The following is a 14,293-nucleotide window of genomic DNA, read 5'->3' as shown; positions in this document are numbered from 1 at the left end:
TCCCCTCTCAGTATTCCGGATGTTCAACAAATATTGTATCCAAATATGCAAATCACTCCCAATATGCTCAGTGGCTTGATGAATAATTATACATATGTAACAAAAAAAAATCAATTTGAATTATACTCTATTAATAATAGAAATTTTTTTAGGGGAGTACCATTTCTATTTGAGTGATAATTGATTACACACATTAGAGTTTTTGCAATATTATTTCAAAATATTTTTATGACAATTTAAAAGAAAGAGAAATCCACATGACAACACATCTCATGTGGTTAGCTAATTGTACAAGACAATAAAAAATGCTTGAATGTTTTATTGGTCATGCACAACTCATAATGAAAATAATATCCAACAATGTGGAGCTTTCTTGAAGTTGAATGAGATCATGATGCAACTAGAGAATGTGTGGAAAGAACTCTTGCAAGGCAAAACTAAAATTTGAGGATGAAATAAAGTTTAAAGATGCACATGCAATTACATATTTCTATAATACAAAATTATATTCAAGATCAAGTGAAAACTCTAAAATTTGATAATTATTTTAGTAAGATGAAGAAAAGATATTATTCCTTGATATGATTGTGAAACAATTAGTAGATCAATAAAATGGCATTCATTTAAGGTTTCAAATGCAAGCATGCAGGCTATACAGACTAGGGACCTTATTTATTTTTGTCAGTTTTGAATTGGAGGTGAGTAGGAATCATATGGGGGTTGAAGGATGGAAACAAAGATCCATAAATACCTATATAAACACATGATCAACATGAAATACCATTTAAATGTGATAATTGATTGATTGATTGCATAAGATGACTATATTTGAGTTTCAAACCTTGTATAATAAGGTACATTAATTCAATATCTAGTTTCTTTACATTTTTTTTGTACTTTGATAATTATATATTTATGTGAATTATGTTATCTTGATTGTATTTGAAAAACAATGTATACGTGTAGTGAATGTTGTAGACTTGTTGATTAAGCCCATAAAATCCATGGAGGACCAACTAAAATAATCTTGCTAGAAGTCCTGGTGAGAAATGTATCTCATGTGCTAGATTGAAGGGATGGACTTATTGAATGGATAAAAGGAATTTCAACATGCCAATGAGGGTTGTAGGGAGGAAAAATACTTTGCTCTAGATGATCCCTAGGACCATGGTAGAGGCCATGATAGTTAATTATATGATTGTAGGGACATAGGACAAGATCTCAATTTATATGTTATTGTTGTAAGTGATTAGGGGAAGGTAGATTTTTTTTTAGCTCTATAATTGATCCTTGATCATTCTCTAAAATTAATTGGTGGTTTGGACCTTCCACCTCTACCCTTTTGGTAAATAAATCTCTCCCAAGTATAATGTCTTGATATCCCATTGAAGGTTGTAGGAAGGAAAATTACTTTTCTCTAGATGATCCTTTGTGAGGATTATGGTAGAGTTCATGACAATCAATTATATGATTGTGGGGACATAGGATAAGGTCTCCATTTATATGTTATTGGTGTCTGTGATTATGAGAAGGTAGATTTTTTTGTTAGCTATATAATCAATCTTAATAATTCTCTTAAATTCATTGGTGGGTTGGACCTTCCTCCTCTACCCTTTTGGGTTCATTTTATCCCAAGCATAATGTCTTTCCTTGCAATTAAAAAATTGCATGTAAACAAACTTACTAATTGTTTTAAATACTATAAAACTTAATTTAAAAATGTTTGAATTAAAATATTTTGGATTACTTCTTTTATGTATATATAGGGACCCCCTCCTTAAAGAGATTTAATTTTTTTTTAGGTTCTTAAAATATAATAACTTGATACATTACACTCATTTAAAATTATTTGTTATGTCAACCCATGAAAATTGTCTAGATTTAAAATTATTTGTTATGTCAACCCATGAAAATTGTCTAGATGATAAGATTTGCAAACAAAAAACCTCATTAAAAACATCAATTATGAAACCTTTGTAAAGAACCTATTGTTCAAACTCTTTAAATGTTTACCATTCTCTTCAAATGAAATATTTTTGAAAATTATGTCTTACAAGTTGTCCTATGTGAATTTTGAATTAAGAACAAAGGAAAATTTAAAATATTCTCTTATAACGATGCAGTTGCAATAATTTAGGGAGCAAAAATAAGATAGAAAAATATAGGGGTGGCTTATATTATGCAACTATTGCATAATGGAAAAGATGTCATATGGTTGCATACATTTTCTTCTCTCCTTTTATATATCCCTCCAAATTTTATCTCTTAAATTTCTCTTATTAACATAATTTATGTAGTACACCAATTAAGGGACCTTCATGGGTTAATCCAACCTCCTGTAAGGATAGGATTGTAGATTGGATAAAACTAGAGGTAGGATGGTCAAAATTAATTTTGATGGATCATCGATAGGTAATTTAGGGTCTTCACGGGTGGGTTGTGTGGTTCAGGATTGGATAGAGAATATTTTGGCTATTAGAGCCCAAAAGCTTGAGGACAAAACCAACTATGAAATAGAGGACAAAGTGGCATTGCTCACCGTAAAATTTGCAAGCAAATTATTGATTACAAAACTATATTTGGAATGGGACTCACAAATCATTGCCAACACAAAAATAAATGGAGAGTTAAAAATGTGCAAAATTAATAAATATATAAATTTAATTAAAACCAAGTTAGCCCCTTTTAGTGATTTCAAATTTTCGCACACTTATAGGAGTGAAAATGAAGTGGCAGACATCTATTAAAATGGGAAACTGCATTTAACACTAGTAATGAGTGTGAAGTATTGGAGGATTTTTGAGAGGTTAAATTAATGAGTTGGTATGATTTGCAGGTTAGAGATAGATTGGATCAAGTGAATAAATACAACAAAGTTTTAAGACATTTGAAGTGTGAGAAGGGTACTATTTGGAGAATGCGACGATGATGGTTATGAATATATCATTCACTTGAAGAAGTAAGCCATGACTAAGTGAAAAACAAAGAAAGAGTGGAGGTGAATATCAATTTGCAAATGAAGAAGTGGCAAATCATCTTCTTGGGGAAGATTATAGATGAGAGGTTGAGGAATTTTTTTTCCATAAACGAACCTATGTTCTTGTAGATGGTAAAAATATTGTTAGGAGATGAGTTCATAGCCTTATAATACAAATACATAACAAATATAGAGTGTCCATGGTCCTAGCTTGGTGCCTAAAATTGGGAAGCAAAGAAGACGCCTGGTGGATAATGAATGCATTTGTGAAAGGACAATGGTGCTATGGATTGAAAGTTTTCATCGCAATTGCAATTCTAGGAGAGAGTTTTAAAGTTTGAGGGGGAGACTTGATCCATGTCACAAAATTTACCCCACCACTGAGGCCATTTCTATGGGGGACAAGGAAAGGAGGAGAGCTCAAGCATAGGTAGGATGGATCCATCTTAAGGAATATTTGTGGGAGTGGGATGTGAAGATGCAGATGAAGACAAAGATTGCATGGGAATAGAGCACAAAGAGTTGAAAATTTGACAAGATTGAATGCTGAAATAGTAGTAAGGGAGAAAGAATTAGTGTTTTAATAAATCATTGATAATGTTTACTTTTTAGAAATTTGTTATATATATTATACATTTCTCTTTAGTTGAAAATAGGCCATTTCTAAATGAATATAGAGATTATATATTTTGAATATTTTGTGGGTTGTAAAGGGATACTATTAGTAGTTGGAGATACATATTTTTTGTAAAAAAGGGGAATTTAGATAAATATGTGCAAAATAGTGGTAAAAGGCCACAACATAAATTTTTTGTATAAATTTTTAAAATTTTGAAATATAAGACTATGTAGGTCTATCCTATGTTTACTGATTAAAAAAATAATTTATGTAGTAAAAACATAACGTAACTATTACTTAATATAAGAAAAAAAAAAAGTCATGAGATCATTATATCCATCAAACACTCTTCAAATATTTGAACAAGTGGTTGCTAAACAAAAAGACTAAGTTGTAGCATTGCACCTTGCTTTTAAAATTACTTCTACCGCTATAAAATTTTATTTTATAATTGAAAGGACATGTATATATAGAACAAAAAATAATATAAGGTTTTAATGGTCACAAGGTTAAAGATTGATGTTGGAGCATCCCTGGTTCTTGGCAATCTTGCATCAACCCAAAAAAATTTCTTTTCAGTTGTTTCCTGTTTTGCAGTTTCAATATTTCTTTCAGCATATCTTCCTGTTAACTCATCGGATCTTGTGGAGTTGGATTTTGATCGTGGACATGTTCATCTACCTTATCCTTGGTTCGCAGGACATTTGGATCTTTTCCTGACAAGTTATCACTTTCAGAATCTAAGATTTTTTTGGCTTAGAACACCAGAACCGCTTGGACCTATTTGCTATTGGTAAATCTTGCGGATCTCTTCCGTAGCTTGTAGATCTTCAGTTTATTATTTCCAATGTTCCTTGGTGTGTGGCCGACCTTTGGAGGGATCTCTTTGGTGGAGGCCAACCTTGTTGTTTTACACGTTTCATCTGGATTCATCGGCATTTGTTTCATCTTGGACCAACGCGGATCATCCTTGATCATATAAATCAATGTAATTAAGCATTTAAAAATCAAGTTTTAGAACATAGAAGATAGATCGAAGGATTTAGGAGTTCTGGAGTTGGCTCACATTACTGCTTGAGCCGAATGTTGCATAACACACATGTTTTGTACTTAGGCCTGTGAGCCAAATGTTGTGAGCCCACATTTCGCCAACAATTTGTAATCAATTTCTTTGATTTAATAAATTTGATTCTGCATTGCCTCCATCACATTGTGTTGATTATGTTGTGTTTTATCTGTTGCACGGTCCAGACTGTTCTCCTTGAGGACCCTCCTAACCATGATTGCACCAAAGATAGTATTTGGGACAACAAACCCTATCATTTAAACTTTCTAAACTATTGATCTTTTTAAATTTAATTTGATGATTAACTTTCCTATTTTCTCAACCATATCCTCTTTTTCAAAATTGTGCAATGACACTACTAGTAAAGTACTTGCATAATTGGCCTAGATTTCATTATTAGGTTCACACTCAATTTTTTTTTTTTTAATTCAACTACTCTAGTTGTGCAAAAAACACATTCTCTCTCCTCCTATTCTTCTTTTGGCCTCTTGCATCTACCCATTTCATATTAAAAATATTGTGAGTTAATCTTTATTTGAGCTACAAGAATATTTTCTCTCCATAGGATATTTTCCCCCATATAGGCCTTTTGTTGATGTTCATAAGTGGGGTTAAACTCATAAAAGCAACATTTTGTAATGTCCCCACTTTTTGTGCCTTCCTAAGCACCAATTATTTTCATGGATTAACCTATGACTTTGGTCCTTGTAGACTAATGGAGTGTTTAGGGGACCCTTTATAGGTGTTTCAAGGTTTTTCAATTGACCCTTGGATTGTTTATTTCAGTACTCTCCATCTCAGAGATTCAATTTTTTGATGGTTTGACTTCATAGGTCTTTTAGGCTTTGTTTGTACATACTTACTATTTTTAGTAAGTCTCTTGAGCATTTGGTCCCATACTTACTATTTATAGTATGTAATCTAAATAGTTGGAGGGTACCATGACTATTATTGGGTAGATGTCATAATTAATTAAATGTTTCAAAATTGGTATTTATTGGAGCTAATGATTAATATTAATTTTATTAAAGTTTCAACTTTAATAATATTAGTTAAATCAATGACTTTATAGTAAGGGGATATAAATAGTATTAATCACATAAGTTATTTTAATGATTATATAAAGTCATTTATTAAGCCTTATGGGGGCACCAACTACATTAAACAATTAATTGAGATGAAATGAAATAATAGAAGTGCATATCATTTCCTCCAAGTTGTGGGTATTTGAGAAGGTTATAAAAGGACTCTTGAGAGCTCATTAATTCATTCTTGATGAAGCTTTTTGGAGAGAAAGGGGTTGCTATTGAAGATTCACGCTTATTGAGGATGAAATCACTTTAGGTGTGAGAGATCACCCCAAAACACTCAGTTGATATTCTCATCGAGAGATTAAATACTAGGGCATAATTGTTTCAAATTTCCATAGTAATTCATGGGTTTACATAGTTGTTTGAAGGTAGATTGAAGAATTTATTGCAAGTTGGAGGCCATTAATCACTTCGTAAGCCAACTATACCTTACCTATCTTGGTCGTACCTCCCTAAGATTGGCACATGGGTTTCATAGTAGCATTTCCAATCATATTTTTATCTATCTTCAGGTTGCACCAGACATTCATACCTAGCCACCCATCATCCTTCAAGAGGCATTTAAAGTGATGCTAGCTGGGGTTTGTCATAGAGTGTTGGAAATTGTGCCATTTCCAAACTTTCAGAATTGGGGTTTGATTGTATTGTTGTTAATAAGGATTACTTATTGAATTGACAACTATTATTTGCCAATCATCCTTTGCTAGGCAAGACATTTCACCTGGTATGCTTGATATGTTGGCATTGCATGAAGATTGCATTGATGAAGTATAGTGTTGCCATTGATGTCAATAGTAACCAGTAATGAAGATGTATTGCAACCGGTAATGATGTAGTAAAGCAGTGAAGGCAACCGGTATTATTGATGAAACAAAGATCAACCGGTAAACCTAACTAGTTGATAAGAAGAACCTTGACCGATGGAGCTTGGAGAATCGGTTGTGATGATCTATGATCGAATGATGATTGGAGATGAAGATGTCACGTATGCATGTTGCACGTGATGAGTTTTGAAGTGGATTTGGCATGTAGAGATAAGCGTTTATCTTGGGAATGATCAAATGCATAACATGAAGTAAAATACGCATGATGTGCTACAGGATCCAATGTGCGATGATCCAGGAGCGGTTGAAGTTATCTAGAATAATGTGTAGTTGATTTCTATGTAATCTAACGGTCAAGATTGAACCGATATGTTTGTAATCTCTATGAGATTTGTAGGTTTTGTGTTGTGTTACAAACCTATTGTATTTGTTTTTAAGGTTGATGAGTTGTTTGTAATTGTGTTGGCAAATTTGGTTAAGTGTGATTGTTGCCAAACCAGAAGGTGTGTCTGCAGAATGCTGTGAAGGAAAATAAGAGCAGAAAAGGATCTAATTAAGCAAGATAGTGCATATTACTAGATCAACAAAGAACCTGTTGTTCTCTAACCATTACAACAATTAAATCCCTTAACTGGGTAAGCTTTAATAGGCTTGTTGTTGAAATCCTCTAACAAGGTGATCCATTAGCTTGGATTTGAAATCCTCCACCGAGGTTACCTCTAACAGGGTATTACCTTTAGCAGGGTATTGTAGTCAATCCCTTAACCAGGTGGTCCTTAACCGGATCTGTTCTTAACATACATTGTTGTATAAGCTTCTAACAAGGTTTGGCTCCTAACAAGGCAAACTTCAGCAAAGTTCATAATACTTGTGGGTATTCATCCCCACCGTGGTTTTTCCCATTTGGGTTTTTAAGTGAAAAATCATTGTGTCAAGTGGTGAATGATTTTGTGGATGTGTTTTTGATATGGTTGATATGAATGACTGGTAAATCCACTTAGAAATGTTTAGATGACCGGAAATTATTTGAAATGAGCTATTATTGATATCAGTGAAGTGGTTTAATGTTTTGGCTAAATGGTATTTGAGTTTAAGATATATTGCATTGTATCATTGATATTTTGGTCAACTGGTAAAGTTTGACAATGCAGTTGCAGTTTTTGATACAATGACTAAACCAGTTAGTTTAGTGATTGGATTCTGAATTGAAAGTTTGTTTGGAGAAAGTTTAGTTTATTTTCTATCTACTGATTCACCCCCCCTCTCAGTAGTTGACCAGATCCTTATAGTTTCATCATACTATCATGCTAATTTTAATTATTGGAAAAGAATTATGGGTTTGTGTTATGAATACTTATTTAATATTTATTTCAATTTCTTTTCAAGCATTTATGTGCAATTGATATATATCAAAACATACAAAAAAAAAAAAGAAATTAGAAAACAAAAAAAGTGACAAAAATCAGAAAATTAAATATCCGTAGAGTGGTGGGATATTTCACATTTTGTATTTCTCTCTAACACCTTTTCCCACCTAAACTTGCGAAATTTATCTATAACAAAAGCCTTTATTTATTTGTTATTGCATTCAAGTGAATGTCTATTTGCTCATCTATTTAATGTTTTATTTCATCCAATACCTCTTTCTCTCATTCACAATGTCTTTGATGACAATTATAGCCATCTATTTGCCTCTACATATTCAAATTTTTAGATTTCTTAGGAAATACCCATAGCAATAGCTTTAAGAGGAAATGTATTCCTTTTAGCTTGAGGAATCTTGACCCTTAACTTTTAATTTGAATTTTCTTATGATCATGTATTTTAGGATCTTCTCCATTTGCTTCCATTTGAAATTTGAGGTTTTGGTAGCCCATAATTGACACCCATAAAACACCATTATAATTAATACTAGCTTGAACAAAGTCTAGATGATTTTTTATTTATTTCACAAATCTACTTCTTTTCCTCTATTTTCCAAAGAATAAAGTTCTCTACAACCTTCCAAAATTCTCTTCATTTTACAAGTTTCTTGATTGAGTTTATTGTTGACGTCAATTCCAAGGTATTTGGACTCTACTACTTCTTCTAGAATACTCCATTCATATTAAAAGTTAAGTTGATTTTTTTTCTTTTTATTAGAGAAGACCAAGATCTTAGTTTTGCAATTGTTAACTTACATATTCATTTCTTTGCAAAAGTGCTCAAGGACATATAAGTGCTCTTGAAACTTTTGAATAGACCTAGCAATCAAAATGAGATTGTCAGCTACAAAAGAAGTCTCATAACAAACTTTCCCAAAAGAACACTTTCTGTCTTTACAAATCTAACATTTCTTCAAGTTTGAAGATATACAAGAAAAACAAAGTTGGTGATAACAAACATCTTTGTTGAATTCCAATGTAACTCCTAAATTTTTTTGGATGCGGCTAAACTGGCTCCAAAACCGCAATGTCATATGATGCAAAACCCTCGTGTTATGTCTATAGAAAAATTGCAAAATAGGCTTAAAATGGCTGCGCGACTTGGCAGAAGCGCCACGACCGATTTTCCCCCTGTTTATAACGCGAAGGTTATACGCGATGTACATCAATGTAATCGACAACTTTTTGGAGCCAATTTAGCCCCAACCAAACTTTTTGAAAGACCAACTTGAGTTCTCATTTCTATTGAGATCCTTTATTAGTTATTGTTGGTTGGGTAGGAATACTAATGCATTCAATTTCTTTTATTTGTTTAGCCAATAAACATATATATTAAAAAAATTGAACAACATTTCTACAATATATAATTGGTTTTATATTTTAAACAATTATAAAATAATCATTTATCTTTCTTTCTATTGATTCATGTTTAGAACAATGAGTACAAAAAATGAATTTAATTTATTATTTTTTATACACCACATATCTAATATATTTAATATATTGAATTGAATTTCAATTCGATATGAATAACATAAACACTATTATTTATATCATAATAATTATAAAATTTCAAAATAAATTAAAATTAAAATTAAAATTAATTTTTATCTTAATAAAATATTATTCATTTTATATTAGAAAAACGAAAATAGGCTATAGTCACCACAAACATATACTCAGTATCTTATCAGTAATACTGATCAAAATTCATAACAGGAAATTTGATATGAAAAGAAATTCAAAAGATCTAATGCTATGGTTTTCTTGATCCCATAAACTGATCAATTTAGTGGTTGTCAGTAAAATCATTCATTCGTTCAAAGCTTCCTTGAAACCTACAATTTCACCTGCAATTTCCTCTTTTGTTTCAAACCATTTCCATGATATTATAATCAACCACCACTTTCAAACTGGTGATCGTAAGTGTTGGTGCGTGGTTCATTTTGCAGAGGTTACGTGCACGTATCTCAACATTGGTCCATACTGCAATCGTGTTGCAAATTTAGCTACAGAAATATTAAAATCCGTTTCGCAATGATTGAATTTAACATAATTGAACATACCTGACCTAATCTGGGAGATGGGTAAATACATTAGCTGTAGTATTAGTTCACATTACAGGGAGGGAATTGAGATTGATATCCACGAAAACAATGGAAGAAAAGAGCGTGACGTTGGAGGTAAAAAATCTGAGCTTCACATATCCAGGCTTAGATGGGCAACCCCCACGTGGAGCAAAGCCTCTTATACAGGATTTTTCTCTCACTCTCAGGGCTGGTGATCGTTGTCTTCTGGTGGGCTCAAATGGAGCAGGGAAGACCACCATTTTGAAATTACTGGGAGGGAAGCACATGGTCGAACCGGACATGATTCGAGTCCTGGGGAGATCTGCGTTTCATGACACTTCATTGATTTCATCTGGCCTTCTATGCTATTTGGGAGGAGAGGTATTTCGTTTCTGTAAATTCTTGACATTACCTTAGTATTGGATTTATTAGTTGAAATTTGTCATTTGTTAACTACGAAGATTATAATTATTAGGGGGAACCTTTGTGCACATCTTAGTATAGAAGCATAATTTGGAAGAGAATTTTCTGAATTGTGCTATAAATATTATGAGATCCATTTTAACATACTAGCGTGGAAAGTTAATACACACTCCGGACATAGAACCTAGTAATGCAACACGTTAACGGCCAGTAGCTCATCGTTTGAGCACTCAAATGTGCACATCAGAGATCTTCAGTTCAAGTCCTAGCCAGTCAATTGTTATCACAGGGTAATGCTAAGCGATCTTAAACCGTCCACATTTTGAAAATTAGAATCTATGAAGGACAACATTTCATGGAGCATATCAAGGTTTGTTGGTTCGTCCTTGTGGAACATACGTAGGGCGGATATTCCAGCGCCAGGGAAACTTGGAAATGTCTTGGGAGGCCCTAGGTGCCGAGTTTGGGCTGGATCATGCTTGTAGGACATACTAAGGGTCGGGCCTCCTGTGGTAGAGAACTTGCAAGCGTAATTGGGAGGTCCTAGGAGCTGATTGTTGGCTGGTTCATTCTTGTGGAAGACATGAAGGGTTGATCTTCCAATGGTAGAGAACATACATGTATACTTGAAAGGTCCTAGAAGCAAATCCTAGATGGCTAATGCTTCTCAACAATCGCGTTAGATCATGGGTGAAAAAAGCATAAAGATTTGCCTTAGGTTTGGTACACAATGAGCATTGGATCACTCATATGTTAACCCAGTTGCGTAGTGTCCACAAACCTTAAGTTACAACATGCAATCCTTGCTTGAGCTGCAGGATGCATTTCTCAGCACGAACAATGGTAAGCCCTAAAAGTTAAGAGATGTATGGCTACAGCATCCACGTTCTCATAAAATTTGCTTATGTATCTGCGATTTGGAAATTTTACACATTTTTTTTCCAGGGCTTGTCTAAAAGATAGGTAATTTACAACAATGAACACCATGCGGCGTAAGTAATCTTGGTTCAATTTGGAAGTTTTCTTCTCTCTAAATAGTTGACTTGAGTACTTACTTTCTGTTAGTCCCCAGTGAGGACATTTTTGAAAACTTCTACAATAATAGAAAAATTATCACCAAATATTCCTGTTTCACTTCATGAGTTCACCCTATTTACATGATGTATTAGCTGGGGGAACAGGTTCAATATTATCAGTTTACTTGCTTGTGATCCCATTCTGAATGACATATTAACTCTTTCACTCTGAAAATATATTAAGTTATGCTCTCCGACTTACCTCAGCTTGATATGAATGTTAATACTCAGCAGGACGATATCCTTCTCTCCTGTTTTTCACACTGGATTTGGTGGATTCACCATTCTTAGCCGTTCACCAGTTTGGAGTCACTAAGCACTTGCCTGTATTGGGAGGTTGCTGTTGGTACTTAGGGTGGAAGGTTCAGATCAAATGACATACCCTCCCCTAGTGCGAAGATAATCCTTGCCAGGTGTACCCTGAGTGTCATTGCACCTGCGTTTGATGACTCTAAATGCTTATCAATTAAAGCCCAACACTCCACAATTATAATGCTTTCAAAGGCTTCATGACAAGGCACAGTGAAGTTGGTCTGATTTCAAATATTTATAATTTCTAACCACTATTGAACTACAGGGTAAAATGCTCATAACAGTCTACTCCAGCATGCGCCTTTAACAGGTCAAATATTTGGTTATCTTTCTCAGTTCATCCATCTGTCTATGGGAACGACTTCTATTAAAGCTCAATCCAGATTCCAAAGTCTCTTATAAACCTTTCTGAAAATTATGTGGATCTAAAATCCACATCATTAACATAGTCTTAGGCAATTCATATTTTTAGGTTACTTAAAAATTTGGATTTTGGCTATGGGTCATTCTTTAAGGAAATAAGACCATGTTGTTCGTTGTTAGTTGGAGATAAATAAGAATGTCCTTCGATATATTTTTATATTCATTTTGATATTTTCTGATAGTGGTAATGACAATAACTGTAATGCCCCCACTTTGAAATAGAATTTAATAATAAATAATAATAATAAAATTAAAATATTAAAAATTATACTAAATTATAAAAGAATATAATTAAATATAATTAAATTATATTAAGTTAATGAATGGTCAAAAGACATAAAATGAAAAGTTGTGACTCCCTCAAACATGAGATATAAAAGTGAGAAGAGAACCTAATTTGAGGTGGGATGATTTGGGGAATCAGAAGTGCAGATCTGATTTAAATAAGAAGTGCAGATCTGATTGTGCAAGGTTGTGCACCTTTCAAAGGGCAGAAATAATGAAGAGTTGCACTCTTTCAAAGGGTGCTAATGGTGAAAGGGTGTGTCTCTTGTTAAAGGGCATACATGATGAAGAGGTGTGACCTCTCCCTCACATGGAGAGATATAAAGGAAAGGAATCAAAAGCGTCCAATATCATTACCATTGATCAGAACTGTTATTCCAAAAGCAACCTGAATTATTCCATGCATAGAAATCAGAGATAGCATGCTTTTGTAGTTGGAAGATTTGGTGAAAAGAAATCATATAAATAATCTAAAAGTTCTTTTTATGTACTTTCCTGTCATGCAGTGGAGAAGAGATGTTGCATTTGCTGGTTTTGATGTCCCCTTACAAATGGACGTTTCAGCAGAGAAAATGATATTTGGGGTTCAAGGCATTGATCCTCAAAGGAGAGCCAACCTTATAAAGGTACATATGAAAGGTGTTATTCTGAAGACATCATTGATGTTGACTATCTATTGCTATAAAGTATATTCTTTTTCTGTTCATTCATGACTTTAACATAAATCGATTATTCATGATTGAGGTTTTATGTGTAACATGAAAAGGTAAAGGTAATTTATTAGGTCACTGTCCAGTCAGCACAACAACTTGGTGTATGAAATCTCGCTTATTATAAAGTAATTTTCCAGATTTTCCAACATAGATTTAACTATTTAAAACATCTTGAATAAAATGAATCAGTGGAAATTATGATCCATAATAACAATGAAGCATTTGGAACCTTTAATAAAACGTTTAAATTATTCCAAATGTTGAGTACATATCTGATTTTCCTCCGATTTTGACTCCTCTTGCTCTTGGTGATCAATTGCAAGGTCCTTGAGCCAGTGGCCATAAGGAGGAAAATAAATCACATAAATATACTTAAAATTGGCCAGGACCATCTAAGGTATACCTGTATCCCTGGTTAAACATGCCCAACATGTTCCTTCTCCAATGCCTACTGCCTACCTTGTTCTGCGACACAAGATATATCACAATCCCAAAAATCCAAATTTGCAAAGAATTCATAGTTTTTACAGGTGGCCAGTGTACCCTCTCAAATTCTTAATTGTACACTTTCATTACAAATGGCGTTTATTTAACATCTCTTTTACACCATTACAAAATAAAAAAAAATGAATTTCTTCTTACTGTTGTGTAAAATGTTCTGGAATCTCTCCCCCTATTAGCATCACAAATCACAACCATTAATGCTTAATCAAACAAATGTTAGTATAAGCTATGAATATATTCAGTTCTTTCCGTGGAGCCCTATCTATATCACAAAAGGTCCATTTTGTAAATTACCCATTCTCCAATTTTAATTTTTTAAGAAGTTCAGTTTCTTTTTTAAATTCATTAGTAGTTTTGACAGTTTCATTTTTCTAATCACTTACATGTTTAGGATAAAAAAACAAGCAAATTGATCTCGAAAACATTATGAATCCTATTCAATCAAGGAGGTAAAGCAAGTTAATGTTCTAACTCTCCTTTTTTTTCC

The 14,293-nt window shown here is 33.2% G+C and overlaps 1 protein-coding gene across 2 annotated transcripts in view; it reads left to right on the top strand.

Moving 5' to 3' along the window:
- Window positions 1–9,752: 9,752 nt before the first annotated feature.
- LOC131063597 (ABC transporter I family member 20) overlaps window positions 9,753–14,293 on the top strand; it is a 44,321-nt gene continuing 39,780 nt past the window's right edge. The window contains exons 1-2 of one of the 2 annotated variants that reach the window (XM_057997463.2): window positions 9,761–10,451; window positions 13,096–13,215. In XM_057997463.2, the coding sequence (XP_057853446.2) occupies window positions 10,158–10,451; window positions 13,096–13,215 (414 nt within the window). In that variant the 5' untranslated portion in view covers window positions 9,761–10,157. Of the gene's footprint in view, window positions 10,452–13,095; window positions 13,216–14,293 lie in introns of both variants that reach the window. The other variant, XM_057997464.2, reaches the window with a different exon arrangement.

Source organism: Cryptomeria japonica, chromosome 4, assembly GCF_030272615.1.
Source record: "Cryptomeria japonica chromosome 4, Sugi_1.0, whole genome shotgun sequence".
NCBI lineage: Eukaryota > Viridiplantae > Streptophyta > Pinopsida > Cupressales > Cupressaceae > Cryptomeria > Cryptomeria japonica.
Note: the sequence above shows the minus strand (reverse complement) of the source record. Positions and strands in the feature narration are given on the sequence as shown.